Source organism: Leptidea sinapis, chromosome 28, assembly GCF_905404315.1.
Source record: "Leptidea sinapis chromosome 28, ilLepSina1.1, whole genome shotgun sequence".
Taxonomy (NCBI): Eukaryota; Metazoa; Arthropoda; class Insecta; order Lepidoptera; family Pieridae; genus Leptidea; species Leptidea sinapis.
In genome coordinates, this window is record NC_066292.1 from 5,610,416 (window position 1) to 5,623,252 (window position 12,837).

General features: G+C 33.8%; 2 protein-coding genes across 2 annotated transcripts; both read left to right on the forward strand.

Annotated features, from left to right (window-relative positions):
- The first annotated feature begins 227 nt into the window (after positions 1 to 227).
- On the forward strand, positions 228 to 1,514 carry LOC126973057 (protein amnionless). The gene has a single exon (XM_050820170.1). It carries the CDS (start codon positions 228 to 230, stop codon positions 1,512 to 1,514), a length of 1,287 nt encoding a protein of 428 aa, XP_050676127.1.
- A 198-nt stretch (positions 1,515 to 1,712) lies between these two features.
- Positions 1,713 to 10,987, forward strand: LOC126973058 (uncharacterized; the record flags this gene model as incomplete). The annotated part of the gene is made up of 4 exons (XM_050820172.1): positions 1,713 to 1,790; positions 2,316 to 2,346; positions 4,414 to 4,431; positions 10,968 to 10,987. Coding segments are annotated over exons 1-4 (147 nt in total), but the record flags the coding sequence as incomplete, so codon positions are not given.
- Positions 10,988 to 12,837: the final 1,850 nt, after the last annotated feature.

The following is a 12,837-nucleotide window of genomic DNA, read 5'->3' on the forward strand; positions in this document are numbered from 1 at the left end:
CAAATTCAATAAATTACTATATCAATCATTTACATTGCTGTAACTGTCGATTCTGGACAGTCATAACTGATTAGATATCCACCCACATCATTAATAATGCCTGGCAAATTCAAAACAAAGCTCTGATAAATAACCAGACATCATTTAGTATCACATTAAATTGTCTCCTACAATTGTTCAGTCGATAATAGTTAGTTCAGTAAACACAGAGGTTCAACATACGAAATATGTTTTCAACTGTTTATGTAACGTTATTTTACTTAATTAACATCTCATTAACTGAGAAGGTTACGTGGTTACCAAATACAAATTTTAATTCACCATTGAATTTTAAGGATGGCAAGATCCCTTGCTCAAAACAAAATGTGATCTTTCCAGATACTCTTAATGGCATTATAAATTTGGAATCTGATATATCTGTCAACAGTTTTATTCTGCCCATGGATGGAGAATTGCTTATATCAGACGGCGTCATAATGCTTGGACCGGGAAATGATAATTGCACGGAGACCGGAAATGCTTACTTCTTAGAGAAGTCTGTTTCTTCTTGGGCTCAAGCAGGCGTGTGGAGCTCTCCGAAATTTAATGAAGCGACGCCTGATGCAGAACGAGTGCCTTGTTTTGATGATGTTGTTGAGTTTCCTGAGAATTCAGTTTTCACTGTTGTACTACCCGAAAGAGAGCAAGTTGTAAAAAGTGTTAAAATACGTGGTGTAACCTATAATTATAATGGATTAGGATTTTTAAAGGCGACTCACGATCCATCACAACAATTTGTTTTACCATTGACTAATTATTATTTTAATTTTAATACTGTAAAAATTATTAATAATGTACAATGTCAGTCTCGTAGTGGATGTCCCTGTCAGGATAATTTCCTCAAAATTGACTGTTCTGCAAAGTTTTGTTCAGTGCCTACGTGTATGGATCCCATACAGCCTATCGGACATTGCTGTAAAATATGTGGTGGTGTTACGGTTTTTGATGTAGACCAAAGTTTCGATTTGATGGAATTTCATGAATTTGTCGATAAAATAGTACAGAGTTATGATAAAGATAAACTAATTGTACATGTGGGTAGATTGAAAAACAAAATACAACTTGTTGTAGTCGAAAAAGGAGATTATACTGGAATGAGTGCTGAAGTTGCATATTTTATTGACCGGTGGTTACCAAAACACTGGGGGAATGGATTGAGGCAAACTCTCATAAGCGGTAGTCCAAGAGATAGTTATGGACAGAGTGGAAAAATTATTTATTTATCAATACTCTGTGTAGTTTTAGTTTTCACAGGTATTTATCTTTATTATTACAAATTACCAGCCTTGAGATATCCCCTAATTGGTGGAATAGGTCTATCAAGGTATCAACGTCGAAGCGATAGTGTCGTCTCATTAACGCGGAGAGATTCTATTGTTTCAACTGGTACTCAAAGAAGAGCTGCTTTTAGGAATCCATTGTATGATTCAAGAAGAGGTCGGGTTATAGTTGAGGAAACCTCTAGTGATTATTAAATCAATTTTTATTGGTTTTTTCAACCACGACAGTAATTCATTAAATCAATTTAACGTTCTTTATATCAATTAGAACAATAATTATTTAAATGTATTTTATTTGATGCTCCTTACGAGAATACTGCACAATATCAGAATATCATATTTATTATTGTAATACTTGTTTGTAACTTGATGTAAAATCGTTCTACGATATAAATGACATTCGGAACTGTTTTTATTTATCTTAAAATAACAAGTCGTGTTCATGTACTGAAAAGAATGCAATATTATATTGTCTATTTTATATTATATTGTCATGCCCATAATTTTTATTCATTCATTCTTTATTTGACCCTATTATATTTTATTATATTAGCCGTTCTGTAATAATAACGTGTCCTTCCATAACCCTATCTATATAATTTGTCGTCAATCGTCTATACAATGCCCTACTACTCGAAAATAGTGAAGTACCTGACATCCACAGTTTACCTGTTTGTAAATGGAAATCTAGATTAGATAAATTCCTTAATTACTTTAAATTATTTTAAAAAATCTTAATATACCCTTACCGTAATTATTCAAGTCTATTTGTCCAAATATATATTTTCTCTATATTAACATTACCTAAAGGTAGTTTTAAAATTACTATTATTATTGTATTTTAATAGTTATTATTTTATGCTAAACATGCTGTGTACACCCTCGTGGAGTTGCAGCCTATCTTGTATTTAGCTGATAGTTTCTTTTAAATTATGTATTTGTTGTTATTCTGTTGTGTGTACCTATTAAATAAAAAAATAAATAAATAAATTATAGGACCCCAAAGGTCTTGTTAAAACTGAAAATTGTATTTGCATATTATATCTAGCATTCGGAAGAAAAGTCCACAATAGTCCAAGAATATTGATGAAAAGAGAATGAAACGTGACACTCAAAGTACATTCGGCCGCGAGTCGATTCTGATTCTCTTTGTCTCTTTTGAACTGCAACTCAATCAATAGTATTGGGTTTCTTCAAAATAACCCAAAAGGCGAGACTCATGGAAGTCGTTTATCATTTTTCACTATTGCTCATTCAACAAAATGTAGTGCATTTATTTCAGTAGAGCATTTGTGATTTTTTTCAAAACCTTCCGCCTTCAATAACTCGTGCGCGCAATAGTAATATAATCATAATATAATAATTAAATATAGTTGACTTATTTGCCATTAAATTCAAATTAGGTGTCATTGAGATTGGTAAATTTATTATAATAATTATTACCATTCTATATATATATAATGCAGTTTCAGTAAGAGAGTATATTATTATCGTTTTATTATGACTGCTTCGAAAACGAATACTTTCTCTTCCGTAGGTGTTGCACTCATTCACATCGAACGTAGTGTACAGACGAAAGCCGCAACGACGCGTCGCGAACAAACTCACGAAGTGTAATTGTCACCACGGCATTGTTTCTCTTCGGTGATTTATGATCTCAGTGTTCTGAGCTCCACGTTACGCGTCAGTGTCAAACGATGTCATTTAAGGAGATGTCAATAGGATGACGTAACTGCTTTATTTGTTACTACAAATTGTTTTTTTTTTATAGGAGAGGAGGACAAACGAGCGTACGGGTCATCTGGTGACTCCAGATTCTTCAGGCGATAAATCGCCCGTGCGATCGAAATGTCGTCAAAATCAGCGAGCAGCTTTGTATTTACTCGACTAGAACACGCCTGGGCATTATACCTAGAAGGTCACCAGTAGTTCATTGACTTCTGGTATACCTAACACAAACCTGATGCAAGGGAGACGGTCTGTCTAACGTCTGGATACAGCGAAGGGCTTTGATCATGTATGCCACAAGGCGCTTCTTTCAAAACTTTAGTCCTCGACAACAACGCAAAAATAGCGGCACTAAGCCTAGGTCTCGGGGAAGTACAGGGAAAACAGGTAGAAGCGACGCAAGAAACTCTCCCAAAATCCTTTTTTTTTGTTAAAGGTTTACAATAGGCTTTAGGTTATTTAATGATTTGTTACAACTCAAACTAATATTTTCGTTTTCAATTCATCTACAATTTCTGGCACATGCTGAAAAGCAGCTCTGTAGTCAGTACTGCCTTACAGCACAAGCTTTTCTTTTGCGACACAGCATGTTTAGTTTAAGTAAGGTTAAGGAATTTATTAATTTCTTGGATGAAATTTTATGTGTGTAGCATGGAATAAATTTTTCTTGTTCTAAAATAAGTCTTCAGACTTAGCGGTCTAACGGCCGGTTAATATCTACTTATTATATATTTTTTTGATTCTTAAAATATATTTATAATCATAATATTAATGTAAAATAATATAATGTACAGAGCCAGTGTAAATTAGGTATTAGTAATTCATCATCTGGTAGTGGGCAGGGCACAAGATGGACCGACAATTTGGTCAACATCATACAAATTATTTAAGTTTTCTTTAGTGTTAATTCCGCCAATATTGTATATTGTATATATAATATTGTATATATAATATTGTATATATAATATAGTATTGGCGGAATTAACACTAAAGAAAACTTAAATAATTTGTATAATTATGGATTTCCGCAAAGTAACGCCTTATTCAATAAATTTTCTTGGTCAACATCGCCGGAACACGTTCGATGAGGGCAGCGCAGGACCGACCGTCATGGCGATCATTGGGGGAGGCCTTTGTCCAGCAATGATGCAGCAGAGATGATGATAATACATCATCATAATGTAAATACGTTTTGCGAACAAATAGGATATATAAGAATGTTATAGTTATAAACATTAGTCATAAGAAGATAAAAAAATAATTATGAACTAGATACACGTAAATTCATAGTTATTATCAAGGTTTTGACTTGAATATCGGACTAACGACATTGAGTGGAGAGTATTGGTGATCTCTTTCGGGCTAGTTTTGAATTTAGAGGCCGATTTGTATAAACGCGATGGATAGCTGACATGGATCTGTAAATTAAATGTAATACTGAAATGTAGATTCAGGATTGATTGACGGTTGACATAGAAACTGTATCTTAATAATTTTAAAGAAAGACGGCAGTAAGTGAACACTATTTTTTTATTATTACAAACGCTCTCTGCGAAATAGTTTCTAAGTCATAAAACTTTAAGTTTAAACTATTTTGAATGTAAACTGAAGCACGTTCCATATCGAAAATAGTTGGAATTAAATTCTGACTTGTGTTACGTTGCAAATAGTAGTGCCGGACTGTTAGCGTAAATAAAGTCTACTTTTATTACAATATTTTGCATAAGGGTCCTACATTCTTTCACTTTTATGCAAATAAAAACGGCAAATAGTCTATTTGCTATAAATGCTCATGATGCAACATTAGAATATGTATGGCAACTCGACCCCCTGAGTAAGAACATAGCTGGATATTATGACACATACTTTTCTTAAAGAGATTCCAGATATATATATAATATAACAAGCTATCAATCAAGTACAGTAATCCAAGCTAAGCAATGGATTGATACCCCAAAAGAATCGTTTGTTTCACTTTTCGTTAACCATTAACGAAGCATAAGCTGTGTGGAAAACCTAGAGAACTGAGATGCACAATGGACTCTATCTCCTTTCGCTATGGCTATACCCTATGCGTCTGTACTAAGCTAAGTACTGTACTACTACAAATATTCGATGTTTGCTTGACCAAAAATATGCATCGTAGAATCAGATTTTCATTGTTGTATACTTAAAACTTATAATGAATCAAAATATTTTAATTACTAACTATATCTATATAAAAAGAGAAGGATATTAAGAACTTATGTTCTTGTATCTAGTATTTATATACTCACAATTTTATTGTTGTTATTTTGTGTGTTTTTTATAAGCTCTGTAATATTTATAATTGTATATAGTTTGTTTTTGTAATAAATTCAATTATCATTCATTCATTCAAATAATTTTACCTGATCAGATGAATAAATTCAAGATTAAACTTTACGAGCACAATCCTCGATGAAGTTTAATATAAAAAAATTGTCTAATTACAACCGCTTATGTTATATTATCTTTTGATCCAGGGTCGGGTCAAAAATTTCTAAATATGGAAAAATGAGCCATGTGAAGGTCGCTCACAGTCACACCACACCCTATTGAACGCATTTGTCATGGTAAGCGCTAGGTCTGACGCGACGTCGCGCTTTACGACGCTATAAACCACCGTCGTATGTGACGTCTTATATTTTAGCGCTTTTCAATATTATACGTGGAATATTAATACTCGGAGCTATTGTGGAGCGCATTAGCGCAATAAAAATTCGTTGCGGGACCATAAAATTGAATCAGTTTGTTTTATTTTCTTATTGTTACTTGAGAAAATTCATTCGCTTTTACTTTCTGTGCAAAACCGATTGTACCCAATGAGATTATTGAATAAGAAGTACAAAAATACAAAATCTAGCTCTATTTAAAAGCGAAAACTTACATTTACTATAGCATAAAGTTTAAAAGATCATAATGCATAGAGAGTACCTATGTAAGTAAACGTAGTAATCAAAAATTAATGTAAATAGGTATATTAATGAAATCTCGTATCCGAAATTAATTCATACAGTAATTATCCTGATTTCTGCTCTTTCAGATAGAAGTACAAGAAACATCCTTGGATGTGAGTATTTCCAACAATTATTTTCTTATTACTTATATACCTAAATAATATACCAATTTTAGGAAAAAATCTTTTTATATTAGCTAAATATTGTCTGAATCCTGGGGTCCTTGGCCACGTGAGTTCTGCATACAATTAGGAATGTGATGAGTTTGAATATTATTTTACTGTTAGACGAATTTACGAAATTTATTACGAATTATTCAACACTGATTTTTTGGCTTAGTAATTTTTTTTATGAAAATAAGGGACGAGACGTGCAGGACGTTCAGCTGATGGTAATTAATACGCCCTACCCATTACAACACACAGTTTACAGTGCCGCTCAGAATTCTTGAAAAGCCCAAAATTCTGACGGAACTACAATTGCGCTCGTCACCTTGTGACATAAGATGTTAAGTCTCATTTGACCAGTAATTTCACTCGCTACGGCGCCATTCAGACCGATACACCGTAATGTTTACACATAACTGCTTCACGTTAGAAGTAGGCGTCGTTGTGGTACTCATAATCTAGCCGGCTTCCTGTGCAAAGGAGCCACTGGTAAATACCGTGGTAGTCTTAAAACCTAACCACTGGTTAGTATCATATTACTACATCAGACTTCCCCATTCTGAAATTCATTCCTAGTCTGCCAGTCAGCCACATCACACTGCCTGATTATTATTGTACACGAAAACCATTTGCAATTAACTTAAGTAAATTTTTAACCCCAAAATTTAGGAGAACATCCGAAGCAGACGTAAAAAAAAATAAAAAAATGCGCAATGGAAAAGAGGAATGATCCTACGCGTATGAAAAAGATATTTCAAAGTAGCCTATAAGTAATAAATTATGGATAAAGTAGTTCTTAACACATAAACTATGATACATGCCTGTGACAGTCCCGTGAAAACAACTTCGGACGTTTTGGAATAAGGCTGGAACAAATATAAAAGGAGTTTAAGGTTTTCTGTTGCAAGTTTTTATTTAACATTCATATTATTAACAATTTATTATATATTTGAATGAATTGAGAAAAATATTTAAACAAAACAAATCTTATAACTGTATTTACAATACTATGACTACATAAAATTAAAACTATCATTACGTGGAAGCGTACCAAGAATACTGGCAGCATTACCGCGTTGGATAGCAAGGCTGATCCGTTGACCGAAATAGCTGCCAGCGCTTGGGTTTCCAGTAGCCTTATTGAGGCACGAAGATAGTATTTTGAACATTCTACGCGCCTCTGGGCCCAACGGGCCAAGTGTCTCAACACCAAACAGCACACAGATGTATGACTCACTGAGACCAACATATTTGCAACGCTTGCTGTCTTCGGCAGTCGAAGCAGCAGCCCCAGCACCAAATGACGTAACTTGGACATGAGAAGGAGCCAGAGTGCCCAAGCCACCAGCGTCATTCCATCTGGACGCTTGCCATCGCCATTGCTCGCCATTTGGCTCTCAAACAGCTGGTATATTAAGAGCGGCAAATTCCCTGCGGATGACTTCATTAATGCTGGCGTGACGTCTGCCGATTTTAGGCAGGATAACCCGTGACGTCCAAGATCATCTGAACGCCACATCTACTGATGTGGTTTATTCAGTTTTATACCTAGCCGGAGTGATACGCATATTGACAATGTCATATTGTCAAGTAGCGTTCCAATCGGCGCAGAAGGCAAGGCTTGTAACCAAAAGCCCGACTCATTTTGTGTCACGGCCAAAAGAAGAGCACGCTCCGTTCTGTCAGTAGATGAGATCAAAAGATCATCAAAGGCTGACTTACAAAGAAGTGCGTCCCATGCTTTTTGACACTTTAATTCGTCTGGAAAATTTTGAATGTTTGCAATATTTAGCCAAGTATTGTTAGCTTCGTTCAAATACGCAATCTCTGAGTTACCTGGTACATGATTTACAATTCTAGTAACCAAAGGCTGGGCAATATGAACTAAAGATAGAAATGCTAGTAATTCATATTATTAATTCCTGTTATAATCAGTTTAATAATGTTTTTGTGTATACAATATGTTCCTTGTTAATTCAATTATGAATCTCCAAATACAGTCTCAACTAACAATTTATACAGATCTCGCAAGACTTAATACAATTAATGTACGCATTCCTTCAGACATTGAGATCTTATAGCGTAATTAATCGTCATTCAAACGATTAAGGAAATTGAAACGGCGAAAATCGCCCCAACACTATTCATCTTATTTAATTCACTTACATCCCCTACCACTCGGATTGCGGAATTATTCTCGAATCAGTAGAAAATGAGACGAGCGATAATCGAGTTATAACCCTCGGGTACACAACTTACAACTGCGGTTGAACTTGTCGAATTGAAACTCGACGCGATGAAACTTTAAGAATATGAAGTTTGTAAGATAACGTTTTTTTTTTTGAAAATAAGGGACGAGACGAGCAGGACGTTCAGCTGATGGTAATTCTAAGTGTTGTATGTGATCTTTACTTTTAAGGTGTTGTGTCATTGAGTTAGTGCAGTGCCGCTCAGAATTCTTGAAAAACCCAAAAATTCTGAGCGGCACTACAATTGCGCTCGTCACCTAGACATACGAAATACGAATTTTGACTAATGATTTTTCAACTTATTGCCAATTATAAATTTAATGTTAAAAAAATATAATACCAACATAGAAACATAAGGTTGAATAATAAAATTTAGGCTTGATTCACTATTAGAATCTTCATAACATTTTACATTTACATTTTCACATGAAAAATATTCGAAAAAAGTGGAGCCTGTGTAAAAAAACACAAGACAATCGCTGTCTACATATTTAACCAATAGGATTTGTACAATTACTATATTTAGAAGTTGGCTTACATTTAATTCTGTATTCAATCTTAGAATTCAGAAAATCGTTGTACAGTTTGATACATAAATGTGTATTCCATTATTGTCTAACGTTATGGGAAGTCTCTTAAAACTATTTGGAAATGTATGAAACACTTCTTTCACAACCTCATCTCATAACAAAGCTGCCAAAAACGTGCACATTGAGAGCCTCTAGATATTCTAATCCTCGTTCAAACTAATCAAGCGTCAATTGCGACAGCGGACCCGTTTACTTTTAGAGGTATACACGGTATGGCTTGAGAGACGAGCATTAGCGGGGCGGTTAGCGTGATAACTCATAAACAGAAAACTTGAATATAGTAAAAAAACATAAATAAATTCTAAAGAATAAGAAAACAATGACAGAATACAGAATAAATTTTATTTGTAGCAAGTTCATTATAATCTCTTAGTTTTGTTCTCGCTAACTGTTTATTCAAGGTTCAAACTTCAAATCCCTACAGGTGCAGCTTTTGTATGTTGAAGAATGAATAGGTTTAAAGGTTTGTTTCCGATTCATCGATATTAATGTCAGATATTAGCCATGTATATGTTATTACCGTTATATATGTATATCGTTGACCCATATCGCACAGCTTATTATCTGAATTTTGTTTCAATCATACAATCAAACAAAATTTAATAAGTCAAGTGGCGGTCAAGACCGTGTAAAAGTGCGGTGAATTCGCAACTGCACTCTGTATTTTCACTAATGGTTCCATTGAGGAATAGACACAGATTTTGTGGGTGCAAGCCCCACACAATCCCTTTATTCCCCTTTTATTCATGCATTTTCTGTGTTTAAGAAAAGGATTAAGAATATATTCATATAAAATATTACCTTCCGACCTAAGGGTCGGAACATTATATATAAGTATGCAATGTTCTTACCAGAAGGCAACCCCATCCAGTTTAGAACAATAGAAAATTTAAACGGTATTTGATTAAAATCCGCTATACGCCTCGCCTGCGCCTTTAACTGAAACCATACACTTAAAGGTGTACATTAGACACCATTGTGGTACTTAATAAGGCAAGTACACTTTCCAGTGTCTATAGAAGGAGCCGGCGCAAACGAGCCTAATTCACACGAACTAACAGCCGATGCATTGTTCTGATACCAAGTAATTGCTTAGACACTAGGCCTGAATTGTTCCGCTGACAGGAAGTTGACCTTTTTAATTAACGATACACAAATGTTCGACATGGGGACTTTCTTAGCTTTGGATCTAATGGTGAATACAACATTCAATACGTGTATGTAATTATTTTGTTTAAACTAAAGTAATTGCTATAAATACACGAAATGTTGGACTTCTTGAAATTCAATAGAATTTACTTGGGATTCAAAAGACATTCAATCGAGTGAATGAAGTATCATATAGGAATGAACTGGAGCGTATATTTAAAAGCAATTTCAAAACTCAATTTTTAATTAATAAAATTAAAAGAAAATGTTTGAAATTTACCTTGCCAAATGAAAAGCAAGTACACACAAAAGTAAATATTAATGAAACAGTATTGAAAGTTGATGATAATTCAGAATTTAAAGGGTAATATTACATTTAAAACTTCAATGGGGACCTCATATTTATTTTACTAGTAAATTAAGATCAGCTTCTTTTGCTGTAAATAGGATACGGGAACTTACTGACATAGGAATAGCAAGAATTGTCTATTTTTGATATTTTCATAGCGTTATGTCGTACGGTATTATATTATGGAGTAGTACAGTGGAAGTAAATAATATCTTCATACTTCAAAAAAGAGCTGTACGTACCAAATGAGGCCACGAGAATCTCTAAGGGAAAATCTCAAAGAAATTATTACTATGTACGGCTAATATAACAATCTCCTGCACGTGCATAAACATTATAATTTATACAGTAAAACTAGCTGGCCAGACAGACGTTGTGCTGTACATAATAAATAAAATACCGTTTTTGATGAATTTGTCAATAATTTTTCATTGTAACATAATAATATGCTCCTTGTTATAATGAAATTGTTTCACAGCAGAACTGTCAAACCGCGCGTCAAAAATACTCTCACAGAAAATATGTCCAAACAAAACAAAAATTGGAAATAAAAATAATTATGGGTCCCAAATCGAAATAAAAACTATCCTATCTCTTAAGTTGGACTAAACTGCACTCCATGAAGTCCGTTCATTAGTTTAGGAGTCCATTGAGGACAAACATTGTGACACGAGATTTATATATATTAAGATTAGCGATAACTACTATTTTAGAAAATTTATTGAATTAGGCGTTACTTTGCGGAAATCCATAATTATAAAAATGATTTATGTTTTCTTTAGTGTAAATACCGCTAATATTTGTTTTTAAAACAATTCGACACGTGTTTCGCCTCTACACGAGGCATCCTCAACGTGTCGAATTGTTTTAAAAACAAATATTGGCGGAATTAACACTAAAGAAAACTTAAATAATTTGTATAACTACTATAATAGTTATTAATTATAAATAACTATAAGCTTATAGTGCCCCTACTAGCCTCTGTAAAATAAACAATTCTTTCGCATGCAATCGTATTAAATTTTAAAATAAATTACCCAAAAGTGTACCTGAATTATCAATAAATAAATTTAAATCATTAATTAAAACACAGATGTATTAATTATAATTTTGTCAATTTTGTAATTTAGACATTATTTCTGACCGAAGTTTATATCACAAATTGTGTGTTGTGGGTTTGGGTTTTGGGACTTCGAAATTTAAATTACCTAATGTTATTTATTCTGTTTAACTAATGTGTGATATTTGATAAGAATTTGTGGTGTCATTGGAATATACCGTTGATTTTAATCTTATATCTTTAAACGAGCAATTCTTGTATATATATATATATATATAATCTGAATCTCGGAAACGGCTCCAACGATTTTCATAAAATTAAGTATGCAGGGGATTTCGGGGGTGATAATTCGATCTAGCTAGGTTTCAATTTAAAAAAATGGTTTTATCCATGTTTGAATGAGAAACAGCTACAATAACATTAGAATACAAAGGTAAATTTCGCCACCATATACAAGACTATTATGGCTCAGATGGGACATTGGGTGATCCGGAAAGCAGAAGACCCCGGTTCGAATCCAGATGTCCTATTAGTTTTTTTTTTGTTCAAGTTTTGTACATTCTTAAAAATCCGAGCAAGGCTCGGTCGTCCGGAAATTGAACATTATATTTGACTTGAGTGCGTGTGATCAGTATTATGTCAATGTAGCTGGATAAACTATGCAAGGCATATGTATTGTACAGTTCATAATTATCTCTTAGGGTATGAGGAACATCATTAAAAAAAATATTTTTTTAATTAAACGCTAGGTAATCCAAAAACTAAACATTTTGTTATTTTTTTTAAGTGTCAACCTTCATTTCAGTGATTAATTACATGGGGTTGAGCAGGTTATCAACGGTAAAATAGATCCTGTATATGAAGCCTGAGAGTTGATCAAGGCACACCAAGATTTATGAACGATGCGTCACTCCAACGGTTGGTTCAGTGGAAGAGCGCTTGGTCGGACGGAGGGGTCGCGGGTTCAAGTCCCGCATCGATATAAACTTTGTTTACAAATTTAATATTTATAATCGTAAGCTATGCAAGAAATACGTAAAAAGGCGGCAAAATTTGAGGAGTGATGGATGTTAAAGACCAATTCTTTCACTAACTATCGAACTTCCAGCGAGAATTTTGTCACCCATTCGGAAAATAAATGCCTCAAGTAGGAGATATGAGGGATATGAGAACTGTACGAGTCTATACAGCTAATTCATAATAATAAATTTTCATCGCTAGTGAAAATTCACTAGCGATGAAAATTTC